Raw genomic sequence first — 14600 nt, forward strand, 5'->3', positions numbered from 1 at the left:
ACACGTTAACTGGATGGAGTTGTGAATGAAGGAATTCTCATACAGAAAAAGTATGCTATAGAAAACCATTGACTAAAGTGGTGGACTTTGATTTAATAATAAATGAACCTAAAATCTTGGACATAAGCTGCTTTAGTGATGACAAACTGGCTGTGTTTCATTGATTTGTTATGCGAACAGACACTCACCGACAATGGTAAGGTACAAAAATATGCGTCTCCTAGCTGGGATTTCGTATCAAATAATGATTTGATTGCTACGGATGCCATAATGTTTCATAAAATTACACTATTTTGGTTTAGGAATAATTTTTACTGGTTGACTGAAAAATTTGCAGGCGTTTCACCAATGGAGAAATAACGAAAAGTTTTGGGGAATATGAACAAGTCATCATGATATGTTTTTTTTCTCAACATAATATCTAAAGACTGAATGAGAAACCTTTTTACATATCGGTAACAAAAAAAATGGCACAATTGAAACGTTCGAGTTGATTGTCTACAAAATCGACATTAATAGTAGAATAAGAAATGTATCTTTAAGATTTTGGTTTCAAGTTAAAGGATGGTCGCGCTTAACAAAAATGAAGTGCACCTTAAATGTGATGTTAACAACATTATACTTGTTCTAAATAAAAAATTAGTATAAATGAAAAAGAATTGCTTGTCTAGTGCATCATAGGCCGCAATTTTTTTTCCACATTACGCCTGTCTTCCTCTACAATTGGTCCCTTTTTTCACCAGTCCTCAGTAACATTTCAAAAAAGTGTACTGACTTTGCCTTTTTAAATACACTAAACAAATACAAATTGTGTTTGTATTTCGATGTATACACTAAGAAACACGAGGCAGAAATAACCTTGAATTTTTAAAGAAATAAAAATAGTAATATAAGAATATATCAAAAAACGTGTTACAGTTGATCTTTCTATTAAAAAGATAAAAGCTAGAGTTTGGATTGGTGGTTAAAAGACCTAGAAAAAAACGTGACATTCATGAATCAACACGAAATTCAACTCGACCATCCAGGTAGAAGTTTTCCTGAAACATAATATTTCAAAATAGTCTTTCGTTTCGTTTCCAAGTTGCGACATGGTCATATGTGAAGACAACACTAAGAAATATCTTACCCATGTAATAGTATCACGAATTATTTCTTCATCAAGTAGTGTAAGAGGTTTGTAGAATTCTGGCTCTAGTTTTTTATAGTGAAGCCTTGTAGAAAAGTAAAGTACTTTTTTCTTTGAAAGCAAAAATTTTCATACCAAGAAAACAAAAAATCCGGGGGTGGTAAAACCGAATTAAGGTAGGAGATAAATTGATCATTCATGTAACTTAAATTTTGTGCTATATGTAAGGAGTTTTTTCGATTCAATATGGAAATAGTTCTATATCCAATGAGATTCTACAATGAGGATAAACATTAGTTAGGGTATTACAAAGACTTTCTGTCACGTTCTGAATTGTTTACATCCAGTTGTTGAAACGCGTTTGAAATTATAGTATGCATCTCATGTTCTAGTCCTTTCAGGTTGTTCTCAACGTTCCTATTTCCAATAAAGGGTATTATAATAATAACAGACCGCCGTAGTAAGTCACTTTAGTTACGTACGTATACATATTTTTCAAATGGGCTAGTTCCCCTTTGGCTTCATTTAAAATAGTTGAGCTTTTATTTTTGGGTTGAGAGAAAAAATCGATTGAAAAGAAAGTCGTGTCGTTTAAGGGTACAATAGGATTAGACTCTTAATGAATCAAATTCATTTCATTTTTTCGTCACACAAACGTTTCTCTACCTGGTAGTGGAACTTGCTCCTCTTGATTGAAATGAGGGCAATGCGGTAAACAGAGACTGCATAAGCTTTTTTCACAAACCAAACAATAATAAATGTATGTTTGAGTTGGATGAATAAAGCAATATCCTTGTGATCTTGGTCTCTATTGACAAGAAGGATCCTTAAGTATTAATGAACACATGATTTTCTAAGAACTAAACGAATACCTTAGATAAAGGTAGGCGTGTATGTCGTGAAGCGAGTTTGGAATGGAGATGTAACTCTTGGTCGCATTTATTACAAAAGCTAATCGCACCATTCATAAGGAATACACAGACCAATATGATTGGAAAGAACGAAGAGTGTCAAATAGATGTTACCAAGCGTGATCAGCTTTACACCAAACAGCAGCTTGTACACTTTGACAATTCTCGCATAATGGTAAAGCAAAATTTTCAGGTAATAGAGGATCCACATTAATGTATACAATATTGCGAACAATAACCTTTAAAGAGAATTAAGATTTGACGGTTTCACGCACTGATGGACTTTTAACAAAAGGTCCTACTTGTGAAGAATGAAATAAAACGTAATGATTTTGAAAACTGAAAGCAGGAAGGACTCCAAGAGGACACACTTTGACTTTGGAAGTATTCTCATAGGATAGAGTATATGTAAACTGGGATTTCACATGATGAGAGTAAGTGTCAGTATTCTCGTTTGCAAGGAAGTTTGAAAAAGTGTCATGGTGTAACGGTGAAGAGCTAGGAGATTTAATGTAAAAAGAATCGAACTCGGGTAATAATTTATCAAATGTAGCAAGAGATACATTGTCGACTTGTAGTGGTTTGCCTATTACTGAACAAGCATACAGATAAGTTGAAATTTAGTTAAATGCAAATTGAGGATCTATGACAATTACAGAGTTCACAAAATAAATATTTTAACTGCCGTTGAGAAACTTTGACATTGTTTTGTAAGTTAGTGGAAGGATCAGCAACTAGAGGAAGATTTGGAAGGGAAATGTTTCCATGGACAAACGCCATTCCATAAGGTGCTTGAATTGACAGCCCTTACAATATACGTGAAATTAGAGTGTAGTTTGACAAAAAGAAAGTCTTACCCCTTTTTAACACCTTTTCTAATTGATTCTCGTTATCCAATTCTTCAGTATTGACCCATACAAAAATACTTGGAGTTGGCATTGGACTGGAATGATAAGAAAATGTTTGTCGAATCTTTGGTGACGTGAGTGAGAAAGCTTGGCGCATTTGTGCCCGAAACGTTCTGGAACAAGCCATAAAATAATGTTCCAAAATATTCCATTCTTCTGATTCAGCACGAATGTTTGTAAGGTGATGAGTTTCGGACATGAAAACTACTGAAAGTGTTTCTACTTGTTTGGGTCATTGCTGCCAATACCTTAACTTGCTGTCATCACTTCTGTAGTCACATATGGTCTCTATCTCAGGTTTTTTTGTTCCACTCGTGAAGCTTCTGATGACAATGACCTCGTAACCTTTCTACTACATATTGTCCACGCTTTATTTTTTGTTACTAACCAAACTTAAAACCTAACACATTTTCACCATGGTAACTAACGCTTCCCACACACTGGTCATCAACCAAACGCGAACTATTGTCAATGCTTGTTGTCACTAAAATTGCTTGCCAAAATAACTTAACAATTGTAACAGTTGCTTTCGCGATAAGGATAAGACCCACTTCGCATGCACTCAATATTTTTCACCCAAAAATCTTGTCTTCCTGATACCTAACCCGTATCGTCTCCTTCATTGTGTTGTCGTGTATCTGAAGTCTTATATACATCTCGGGATTCAATAACACAACAAACAGATTTTTTTTCTTTATGGCTAAACCAATAAGTAATCACAGGAGTCGTTTCTTTCATTTTGAATCCTACTCTATTTTGAACAATTGTTAATCATTTATAATGATGAAAAAAGCATCAGCACTCTCACTCAAATTTCAATCCTCTTTATCGTTTTTGTATTGTACTTTGGAGAAATAATTCAAAATGAAGCAACTGCGATTTGCTAAAAATTTTATTGTAGGCTGGTTTGATGGTCTTTGAATAGAAAAGAAACATGCCCAGGAAGTGTGTTTGACTTTAGCTTAAGGCGGAATTCCTTTATCGTGAACACGTTAAAGGAAAAATATATCATAACGGGCTCTTTTTGGACCATGTTTTTCCAAAACTAACTCCATTTGACTTGAGACAAAACTGCGTTGTACCGTTCACCAAACCCATTTGTTCCCTCTCCAATTGGAACTAGACAATCAAAGCTGGGTATTCTTGTGTCTTTCTTTTCTTAAACTTGAGAGCCATTCTTGGAAATACTCACTAAAAAAAAGGTATTGTGAACCATTTGCAGTCTGGTAGGTTTTGTAGGGTAATGTTGTTTTCTTTTTACATGAGACATAAAAAATCCATTTGTTATGTTTTTAAAAAAGAATTAAAAATGTTTTTCATTTAAAAAGTCTTCGTTTCTTAAGTAAAATCAAGAGCGAAAAGACTTATGTGTAGCACCAGTGTGGTATTTTGGGATATTTAGAAAGCCCCACAACTTTCCACTAGGCTTCCTGTGTTAATACTGGTGATTTTAACAAATGGCCTAAATTATTAATAATGTGACATCTGTCATCTTTTTAACTCGAAAGAAAATAATTTTTTTTCAAAACCAATTATCTTTAACAGTAAAAGCTAGTTAGCAAATGTTCTAAACATTTGTTGAATATTTGTTTGTTTTTTCGACCCCCATTCGAAAAAATCAATTTTTAAAACATCAATGTCGAATAGAAAATTTTAGAAAACATGATAATGTCCTAAAGAAACATGACACTAATTTTAAAACCGTTTCTAGATTTGTTGAAAAAAAATGTCTACTTTCACTCTAAAGGTCAAAATAAAGACTCTTTTATTTTGGTGATCTATAATCCTCTTTTTAACAAAAAAACAGGAAGCGTACGCCAAACGGGGGAGACATCAGGTGCGAAGGTGTGGCTTTAGCTTACTGGTTTCAGTCAATATGCGCTAATCGGTATGCAAATGAGCGGGAAAAAACTAAAGCAGGGTTTCAGACGGTAGTAGAAACAACGTTCTAACGTTCATGCTCGACTGAGAGTAGTATTACTAGAAGAAAAAAGCTTCGCAAAGCAGATAGTCGAGTGGTTTTCTATTTGTAAAGTGTTTAACGCAACGCAAATGGTATATTTTTCTCGTGAACGCGTCAATTTAAGACGCACTCGATTTCAGGACATAAAGGAGGGCGCACGTTTCAGACACTTGTTAGTCGATGAAGCATGTCTCTATTGATTTGAATAAGGCCAATCAATAGAAAGGAATTGATAAAAGTTTTGAATTCACGCGTCTTGAGACGTTTTGTTTTCTACACGTGAAATGAAAAGAGAAAAGTATGTTTGGGAAGGTTGAACAAATAAGTATAAGGAACGACAAAGAACATACGATTTTCGTTAGGTGAAGGCTGGTTTGATTGTAAGCCCTGGCCATCCAAAGTGATGTTTGTATCTTGAAACCAGCGCAAATTATCTGCAATCAGATGAACTGATACAACACATTAGAGGAGTGTAGCGATTAAATGACTAGCTTACGGTTTTCACATGTTGGACAACGGACAAGAACCACACCCTTATGATACGCTATCTGATTATATAATGAACGGCTTTGTGGCAAAGGACAAAAAAACTTGTTTATACCTTTGAAAATCTTTTAATAGAGCGAGTATTACATTTTTTACAAGTGAATGCCAATATATACGCGTCGCGCGACTGAGTTCCTTCTATAGAGTCCAAAAAAGTCTTTGGCAAGTGCTTTGAGCACTTTTCAGCGTTTTGTGCTACAGAAAATGCACGTCGAATGTCTGTATAATTATACAATGGACGCGTGAGTAAAGGCCTAATGAATCCAACTTGCGTTAACGATTTCAGAAAACGACTTGGAATCGAATTGGAATATTTTAAAAAGAAAACCATGAAATTATTTTGAGTCCCGCCTTTCGCATTGATTTATATAAATTTACACATTTTCTGCATTTTCAGTTATCCAACAAGGTTCAAGACATTTTTCTTTTAACCATTTTTTCTTTTTCATGCACGTTTTCTTTCATCAATGACTTGTTTAAATAATATAAAGTGGAACATAAGACATTTTTTTATTAAAAAAAAACACAATTTAAAACAAAGCAAGAAATGCTTCTATTACTAGATAATTTTATTTTTCATGCTTTACATCGCTGACATATATAAAAATGCGGTGCACAAAACGTTGGATAACATTCACGAAGAGACTTTTTGTGTATACTCAAGCCGTTCAGCCCAAAACATTTAAAGTTCTGCAACCAATGCGCATCGTTTCAATGTCAGTAGTTTTGCATGAAATAGGAAAAGGTCGAACCATATAATCCTTTCCTAAAAAAAAAAACGCTTCCATTTAAAAAAATAAAAGAAAACCTTTCAAGTAGCATGAAAGTTCATCCGTTCTTTCAAGGAGTACACCAACTGTAGTAATTGATACTCACTTGAAATATTTTATTATGAATCCTCCACCTTTAAAATGGCTCGCTTCTTTTCGTCTTTATCACTCGTACTATCCAATTTAGAATTTAATTGACGATTCATTTCCGCTCTTTGACGAGACGAATGAATAGCGGCTTTCTTTTCACTTGTTAATTTAACTAGCTTAGGTATATGCCTATGATTAAGTATGCGACGAACTTGTGGAATGTGTTTATAACGTTCCTTTAATGCTTCCCGGTACGCAAGGGTACGTTTCTCACGTTGGGATTTCTTTTAAAAAAATCGTATAAAAAAATGAGCACATTGTTGACAATAGAACGTACTGGTCCTAACGAGTCCCATGCTTTGTTTTTCCATACCCGGACGCAAAAATCGGCTGAACCTGAAATCACGAATCTTGCGTCCGCTGAATAAGAGCAACTCAAGACTCTGACAAGAAACAATGTGCATTCTCGTTGTGTTTTTTTTGGAGTACAATTGCATGCGTTTTCCATGATAAATTTCACGACTCCGTCCCTTATCAGAAGGGAAAATTCGAAGGGTTCTGTCTGCAGATGCCGCAACAAATTCGCGGCCTGTTGGGGAATAATCAACATCTAATCTGTGAAAAACGTTTGAATTGAGATTGATGCCAGTAAACGCGTACACTGCATTCGTGAAATCCTTATGAACAACTCGCGCAGCATCTAAGCGTCGAATATCAAAAGTATAAAGATTACTATCTTCATTAGCACATGTAAACAATAGCGGCTGCATAGGATTCCAACATAAATGATTTGTTCGCATTTTAAGAATAAAACGTGAGACAGGTTGTTGACTACGAATATCTGAAAATTGTATGAGTTGAGCACCAGACAAAAAAAAGTGTTTCTCCGCACTTACCAAAAATACAAACACTGTTATCTCTTCCAGATGATGCCAAAAGATTGGTATCTGCCTTATTAAAACATCCATGGTAAAGACCATCACAATCGTTTCCCCATTCATAAGAACTTATAGGGGAAGATCGGCTCGTGTCCCAAAGTTCGAGAGTTTCACCTGTCGTTACTGTTTGTTAAAAAAAGTTCATAGAATTTGATGGTTCAAAGAAAACATGAAATTACAAAAAAGTGGTTTTTTCCAATGATGATCTACAGATGTTAAAGGACCTGTTGCCGTCCAAGTTTTCACAGCCTGTGAAAACGTAAAGTTAAATCAAGAAACAGGCTGAGTTGTCATAACATACCAGAATCGAATTTCCGAAAACCTGCGTATCATCCTGATCAAGCTGCACCAGGTGGCCTGTGTCCTCTATATCTTCTTGAGATGGAACGGGCGTTAATGCATTAAACTGCCAAGCACGAACGACACCATCATCACCGCATGACAGCAAATGCATATTGTCATGAGAAACTGATATATCTAATACAGAAGAAAGTAAGGCGATGATTCTTCTGACGGTTATTGTCTTGTTAAAAAAGCATACCTTGCACAAATCCTTCGTGAGCTTTAATGGATCGTAAACAGCGTTTTTGTGATAGACTCCAATGACGTATTTCTCCATCACAACTTCCTGTAAAAATGTCCGAAAGCCGATTGTGGCAGCGTGCAATGCAACGCACGGCGTCACGGTGTCCGTCAAGAACGGCAACTAACGGTTTAGAAAACATTTTTTCCATTTTCGCAGCAACAATGGCCCGTTGTATTTCATGCGCCTGTAAACAAAAGATAAAGTTACTCTTTCTGATGAGCACATCACTGTTTAAGAAAGAGTACATTTTCTAATGGATGCAACCGTGGATCCGGATTACGGTAGGTTGGTCTTAAAGCACCTTTTTCTCGAAATGACTGATCGTATTCTTCGACATCGCGATGAAGAATTTTCACCTTCATCAAGTGTGTCGCTTTTTTAGAAAACTTACAGACACAATTTATCCCACAATGTCTTTTTAATGCCACCTACACTAACTGGTGACTAAACTGTACACCAGTTATTTAGATCTGTTGCTTCAATGCTTCCGATTTCAAAGTAACACATCAAATTATTTCAGTATTACAACCATTGATACCTTCCTTAGTTTTGATGAATGTTTTGTAATTTCATATTAAGAAAAAGGTATTTTTAAAAAATTTTATGATATAAAAATTTTCATTTTTTAAAGCAAACATATTTTCTGATAGTCTGGTGAAGGAAAGAAATTTTTTTTTTCTTTTCAAAATAAAATCAATCCAACAGTAATCAGCTTATTTAACAAGTAGCCCACTGCGTTTGTGTTTCAAAACTTGTTTAAAGACCATTAATAAAATCAAAGGTATTTAAGTAAGAAATTATTCTCAAATGGCACTTTCCTAGATTGAAAAATGTATATTAAGAACATGCTGTGTATTCGTCCTCACGATGCAATAGACTCTTCATAAAGCGCCTATTGGTTCACCTTTTTTTTTTTGAAACTGTTAACACTCTTCAATACTTGTTAATTTTATATGAAAAATTACTTTACTGGTTTGTTTCTCTAACCCAACACTGACCCAAGGAACGGAACAATCGTTACCATATGTGAACCTCTCAGGTTCTTTTAGTTTTTAATCAACAAGTCATTCGTAGGAAATGACGTTCTTTATACAATAGAAATAATACAGGTTTCACTTAATGAATCATAGAGAGTCTACAAGAAAAAATATTCATTAAAAGAATACTAACTAGTAAACAAAAATTGAAGAAAACTCTCAAATCGCATCTAAAACAATTGTAAACGAGCCTTATCGGGTGTTAGATGTGTACGACGATTAATGGGAAGTCTTGAACATTACTTTATTTTTTTGATAGAATACAAACATTTGATTAAAGAAGGATATTCAAGCAGATTGGATATAACGCTCAATATGCGTCGGCAAATATAATTTCGAGTAGAGAACTAAAAATCTATACAAAATGGTCATATCTTTAATTAAAATACAAAAAAAAAAAAATTTCAAAGTTATTCTCTATATGAATACCTTTCATAACAGGGATAAGAAACAGGCTGAAGTAAATAAGCAGTCCCCCCATAAAGTTCCGAAGAACAAGGTTCAAGAAGATTGAATGATAACAGACGACTAAATGCCAAGCGAAATTGCTTTTTTTTTTTCAAAAAGTGTGTGTGCGCTATTTGTTACTGAAAAATAGAAGGTTTTTATTACCTGCTGTACCGATGTCTTAGTGGACGTATCATGAACCCATCTTCCTGACACCAAAGACATTTTCTCAATCCTATTTATTTCGGTCATAATGTGACTCAATGTTTTCCCGAGGAGTGCTTTTTTGTGCATGTAAGCCATCACCGCTAAAATTTGGCATTCACTAAAAGAAAGTTGAAACAAGATAGTGTCATGGTATTCCGTCTAACAAAAACAATCATTTATATAAAGCAATCAATAGACGCTTTTTTCAAATTTGTCAAGAACATTAAACTAACGTTCCAATCCAGAGGTAACACTTTAAAGTTTAATTTTGAAGACGTCATGGAACCGGTTCCGAAATTGTTAAATCCACATTGAGGTTTTTGCCTTGAAGGGGTCAAAGCCGAGTTTTGGGAAAGAACGTTTAAAGTCAAATTATCTTTATTTTTTTGTCTGGTCGGAGTATAGGTTAACGCTGATTCTCTATTTAAAAAAAAATTAAATTGTAACTTTTGTTATTTTTAATACAATAAGTCAAAACATTTTATGGGTAAAGAATGTTAATGGAATGGTGTCGCATTTCAATACAGTTTTATGTCTTGATTACTAATATGAATCAGCTCTCTTACTTTTCTTGATTATTCATTTGAAGGCTTTGTTTAGCGCAAGTCAGGTCAGTTTTATCTAGGGGTGTGGAGTTTTCACATTGAAGAATCTGATGCTGATATGAATGAAGGGACGGAAGCCAAAACAAAATTTGTTGAACGAGCGTTAAGATAATATATTCAAAAGCTCGATGATCCAATGCAGTATAAAAATCAATAATATCCTAAAAATAAAACACAAATATCATTCAACTCTACTGTTTTGAACAATTACCTTCACTGAACTTTCTTGTAAACTGGATGTCATCTTTTCATAAATTGAGTCTGAAACACTCTTCGATCTAGAAGAGTTAGGTTCAAGTGTAGCACATTTGGTTAGCGATAAGAGATAATTGGATATCATGTTTACAGTTGAAGACGTTTTAAAATGAATTCTTGCTAATGAATAACGCGATTGAATGCGTTTTTCAAAATAAGTTGAAATATGAATTACTGAGGAACACCCCAAAATACCGCATAAAATTTCTTTAGAATGAACAAAGTTGAATAAGTTGTATAAAAGTGTTTGACGGTTACGATGCGTTGTTAATACTAGGCATTCGAAATGGTCAATGGAAATGATGGGGACTAATTGGTGTTTTTTAGAATATTTCAAAAGTTGGGATAACACCTCTAATTCCGTTTGATAAGGTAAAGATTTCAGTCGACATCTTAAGGAAAGGAAGTCTAAATTATCGATTTTTGTCTTGATCTTTCCCGTGTTATTCGATTCTTTTTTTATTTTTGTATTTCTTTCCTGTTTGTTTTTTTTTTTTTTTTTGAAAACATAAGAGCCAACTGAAGATGCAATAGAATTAAAAAAATCGTCTAAATCAATTTGAAGTCGCTTTGAAAAAATAACTATATACTCAAAAAGAGATTGCACCATTAGCGATAAGCACGAAGCATCATCGTTACAAAATGCTGGGATAATAATAGGGAAAAGTGACCAACCAACAACACCCTTTCTTTTTTTCGTTATCTTTTGAAACGAGTCATTCATAACTTTTTCTATAGCCGAGCATACCATTGTACTTTTTTCACAATTCGGTGCACCCAGTAATAACACAAAAAAACTTTCTTGTTTGGTAAAACAATTGGTCAAAAGATCAAGAAATTCCAACGTGCTATCTGGAAAGCTGTTTTCCTCTTCACCTTTTGAACCTTGTGTCATTTTCACCATCTCATTTAATCGTAAAAAGGCAGGATTTTGATACGCGAGTCGTAAACTCCGTCTCATATCACCTAACATCGGACTAAAACGGCGTGTTACTACTGAATTTTTTTCATTTAGAATGGAAGACTGTCTAACGTCTTTCCCCACACTCCACGTTGGCATTGAACATAACGCATCTTTTGTTTTCTCAGACAATGCATTAAGTTTTTTTTGTTTTTTTTTGTTGTATACTTTTGAACCAACTTGCGCATCCTTTCTCACCGCCTCATCTTTCTTTATACTCTCTAGATCTGTTATTGTTGGCTCCGTTTTTTCAGAACCCCCAAAAGTTTGTTCACAAGAATTCAACTCACAAAAACTATTTTTTTGTCCGTATACAAAATCTGAATAATTAGACAATCTGCGACCACTGTTAAAAATGGGTTGCGTTGATTGTAAATGCAAAAGAAAAGGTTCTAAAACAATGAGAAAACATAAGTATTCACACACCAAAAGGACTAGAAGGTTTTATCACCTTGTATTTACCTTTCTTAGTCATAGTAGACTGACATACTTTGGTTACAACTTGTTTAGGAAAATAAGTTTCTTCTTTAACTTTGGCAACCCTAGCTTGAGATCTTGTAAGAGGACCGTTAGTAGGCCTATCATTATTTGGTATTACTAGAGTTTGTTTCGAACTATCCGAAAATTTTGAAGCTTTTCTTTTTCGTTGCCCATACAAAGTCATAAGTCGTAATAGAAAGAATCATATATGAGTTCCAAAAAAAAATAAGTAACTGAGAAATAACGAAAAGTCATAAGAAAACAAAATACAATATTAACTTTAACATAATTGTAACGTAAATATTTTAGTCAATTTGTGTCTTCTAAAACCTTCAATGTTAACTTGTGCCTAATTTTTCTGTTTCAGGAAGAAAAAAAAATTGCTAAAATTGTAGCCTTTTGAAATTTAACAATTTATTAATCTGTAAAAGGTGAACAATCTGTCTTTGTTTTTTTACAAAAAGTGTGATTTCATTCATACTAACATATCTTTTTCTTTCAAAATTAAAAAAAAAATTAAAGGTCAAGTAAGAAAAGACATGTTTTTCTACTGTTTTAAAATAATGTAAATGCATTACTTGTCAAGTTAGAGTAGACTCAAGCGTTTCACTTTGATTGTGTTTGAAATCATCATGTACGTGTTTGTTAAATTTTTCATCAACAACTGAAGTGTATAAAGCTTACGCAAACTGACAATAACTGGTATTTTTGAACGTTGAACCCATAGTGAAAAGTATTCGTGCAAATTCGGATTATAGCAAAGCAAGTATGACATCGAGTCTAAGAGGAGATATCAATCAAATTTATGAGAGGAATCAAGAAGCTACTGTTTATGTAGGAAATTTAGATTCCCGTACAGATGAAGAGTTATTATGGGAAATTTTCACCCAAGGTGGCCCTGTTAAAAATGTTCACATTCCTCGTGATAAAATCACTGGAATGCATTCAAGTACAGTTGAAAATTTCCTTTTAACGAATTTGATACTCTTTCCTTATTTCAGATTATGGCTTTGTCGAGTTTCAATTAGAATCCGATGCAGATTATGCTCTTAAAATTTTTAATATGGTTAAAGTGTACTCAAAGCCTTTACGATGTAATAAAGCTGCACAGGATAAACGAACTTTAGAAGTAGGATATCACTCAAATCAAATCAATACTTTCTTTTCACACGACGTTGACTTTTTCTGTTACCCCCACCCTTCTTTTATCTCTAGAAATTCTCTTTTCTTTTCACTGATTTTTATACCGTTTAGTGTTATTCTAATACTGTTTTACTTGTTAACTCACTCATTGCATCCATTCTTATGACTAACTGAAACGTACAAACAATTCTTACTTGTTTTTTAATAGCCAACTGATTGAATTTCTTGACTAAAATTACTATAAACGTTTTATTTCTTAATTTCTCTCCCTTTGGTTTTCTTTTTGAAGACTGGCTTTTTGTGAAAAAGTCATCTTTAACAAGAAAAAAAAACTTAAGCGTACATAAAGCATTAAGCATAATACTGTACAATATTTTCTTCTAGTACAAACCTGTTTTTATGACATGATCCTTCTTAGGTTGGAGCGAATTTGTTCGTCGGAAATTTAGACCCTGATGTGGATGAGCCACTTTTATATGATACAATGTCTGCTTTCGGAAATGTTTTATCAACAAAGGTCAATCTTACATTTAGTTTTAGCCTTTTTTAATCTTGATTTCGGTTCTCAGGTTATGCGGGATACCGAGACAGGCGAACATCGAGGCTTCGGTTTCGTTGCTTTTGACGCATTCGAGTCATCTGACGCGGCACTAGCAGCAATGAACGGTCAATTTTTATGCGACCGACCAATACATGTATCGTACGCTTACAAGAAAGACACAAAGGGTAATAAGAGATATTAACGCAGTCAAACCTGTCTAGTATTTTTCGTTAGGTGAACGGCACGGTAGTGCTGCTGAGCGTTTAATTGCGGGAAGTCGGCAAACACTTGTAAAAGATCAACAACAACAACAGGTTATGGCAACTGTTATGTCAAGCATGATGAATTCTATGATGGCGCCTCAAGCTGTGACGGGATATCAACGCAGCACCAATATGGCACTACCACCAAGTTTTGACACTAACGTGATACCCATGCAACCTAATGTCATGTCAGGTAGACTATATGAGGCGTTAAGTTTCGAAATCTGTTTGCAACGACAAATAAAAAAGTGTTCCGTCCACAAATGACCTAGTGCATCTGATTTCTTTAATGTGTGTCTTCCAGGGATGATGGCAAGACGCGCATATGAAATGCCGCCTAACCAATACTCAATGCTTCAACAAATGAACTTACATCAGCCAGCATCTTTAGATTTAAACAATGCGCTTTTAATGAATCCTTCAACACCTTCTTGTCAAATGATGTATCCACCCAGTCAGCTTCCCCCTGTTATGAATTCGCCTGACTTGCCTGCCGGAATGCCATTACCTCCTCCTGTAAAATTCTTTGTCTTTTGTTTTTCAGCGAACACCTGCTTTTTTTATATGTAGTTTCGACATCCACGTCCTATGTATCCTCCAGTTTATATGAACCCCACCGTTCCTCCATCTCCACATATTTAATTCGTATGAGCGTCGCGTTAAAGGTTTGAAAGGTGTAAAAAGAAAATGTTAAAACGTTGTTTTTTTTTTTTTTAAATCAATTTTTTTAAAAAAAAAAATAATCTACTTACAACCTTATTGTTTTAAAGTAAAAATGTTGCTTTCATTTTAATGTGAAATAAAATTACGCACACTTTTT

General features: G+C 34.3%; 4 protein-coding genes across 15 annotated transcripts; 1 reads left to right on the forward strand and 3 right to left on the reverse strand.

Annotated features, from left to right (window-relative positions):
* Positions 1-490: 490 nt before the first annotated feature.
* On the reverse strand, positions 491-3430 carry LOC128882956 (uncharacterized). 4 transcript variants are annotated; one of them, XM_054134828.1, is made up of 13 exons: positions 3337-3430; positions 3197-3271; positions 2898-3061; positions 2697-2846; positions 2343-2632; positions 2155-2279; positions 2002-2080; positions 1796-1937; positions 1612-1744; positions 1471-1546; positions 1265-1404; positions 1130-1214; positions 491-1040 (listed from the first exon to the last, which is right to left on the reverse strand). In XM_054134828.1, exons 3-13 carry the CDS (start codon positions 3043-3045, stop codon positions 993-995), a joined length of 1416 nt encoding a protein of 471 aa, XP_053990803.1. In that variant the 5' UTR covers positions 3046-3061; positions 3197-3271; positions 3337-3430; the 3' UTR covers positions 491-992. The 4 variants fall into 4 exon arrangements, 3 of the variants coding, with proteins under 3 accessions (XP_053990803.1, XP_053990802.1, XP_053990804.1); XR_008458644.1 differs by lacking the exons at positions 3197-3271; positions 3337-3430 and having other exon boundaries at positions 491-858; positions 917-1040; positions 2898-3157; XM_054134827.1 differs by having other exon boundaries at positions 2898-3271.
* A 1831-nt stretch (positions 3431-5261) lies between these two features.
* Positions 5262-8495, reverse strand: LOC128882957 (DDB1- and CUL4-associated factor 13-like). 4 transcript variants are annotated; one of them, XM_054134832.1, is made up of 12 exons: positions 8087-8488; positions 7797-8025; positions 7557-7732; positions 7435-7504; positions 7214-7378; positions 6978-7158; positions 6807-6932; positions 6655-6760; positions 6334-6601; positions 5513-6223; positions 5408-5459; positions 5262-5360 (listed from the first exon to the last, which is right to left on the reverse strand). In XM_054134832.1, exons 1-9 carry the CDS (start codon positions 8201-8203, stop codon positions 6347-6349), a joined length of 1425 nt encoding a protein of 474 aa, XP_053990807.1. In that variant the 5' UTR covers positions 8204-8488; the 3' UTR covers positions 5262-5360; positions 5408-5459; positions 5513-6223; positions 6334-6346. The 4 variants fall into 4 exon arrangements, with proteins under 4 accessions (XP_053990807.1, XP_053990809.1, XP_053990808.1 ...); XM_054134834.1 differs by having other exon boundaries at positions 6807-7158; positions 7214-7369; positions 7480-7504; positions 8087-8495; XM_054134833.1 differs by having other exon boundaries at positions 6807-7158; positions 7480-7504; positions 8087-8495.
* Positions 8496-8912: 417 nt separating this feature from the next.
* On the reverse strand, positions 8913-12165 carry LOC128882955 (uncharacterized). Of its 4 annotated transcripts, none has more exons than XR_008458642.1 (7): positions 11816-12165; positions 10349-11745; positions 10099-10298; positions 9766-9952; positions 9491-9691; positions 9308-9406; positions 8913-9233 (listed from the first exon to the last, which is right to left on the reverse strand). XR_008458642.1 is itself a non-coding variant. In XM_054134826.1 (7 exons), exons 1-7 carry the CDS (start codon positions 12015-12017, stop codon positions 9234-9236), a joined length of 2325 nt encoding a protein of 774 aa, XP_053990801.1. In that variant the 5' UTR covers positions 12018-12165; the 3' UTR covers positions 8915-9233. The 4 variants fall into 4 exon arrangements, 2 of the variants coding, with proteins under 2 accessions (XP_053990801.1, XP_053990800.1); XR_008458643.1 differs by having other exon boundaries at positions 8913-9252; XM_054134826.1 differs by having other exon boundaries at positions 8915-9252; positions 9308-9426.
* A 99-nt stretch (positions 12166-12264) lies between these two features.
* LOC128882958 (splicing factor 3B subunit 4-like) lies at positions 12265-14586 on the forward strand. 3 transcript variants are annotated; one of them, XM_054134836.1, is made up of 8 exons: positions 12265-12360; positions 12424-12782; positions 12835-12962; positions 13395-13493; positions 13546-13702; positions 13752-13973; positions 14085-14296; positions 14351-14586. In XM_054134836.1, exons 2-8 carry the CDS (start codon positions 12602-12604, stop codon positions 14420-14422), a joined length of 1071 nt encoding a protein of 356 aa, XP_053990811.1. In that variant the 5' UTR covers positions 12265-12360; positions 12424-12601; the 3' UTR covers positions 14423-14586. The 3 variants fall into 3 exon arrangements, with proteins under 3 accessions (XP_053990811.1, XP_053990810.1, XP_053990812.1); XM_054134835.1 differs by having other exon boundaries at positions 12278-12360; positions 12420-12782; XM_054134837.1 differs by having other exon boundaries at positions 12323-12599; positions 12672-12782.
* The last annotated feature ends 14 nt before the right edge of the window (positions 14587-14600 follow it).

This window comes from Hylaeus volcanicus, unplaced genomic scaffold (assembly GCF_026283585.1).
Source record: "Hylaeus volcanicus isolate JK05 unplaced genomic scaffold, UHH_iyHylVolc1.0_haploid 12197, whole genome shotgun sequence".
Taxonomy (NCBI): Eukaryota; Metazoa; Arthropoda; class Insecta; order Hymenoptera; family Colletidae; genus Hylaeus; species Hylaeus volcanicus.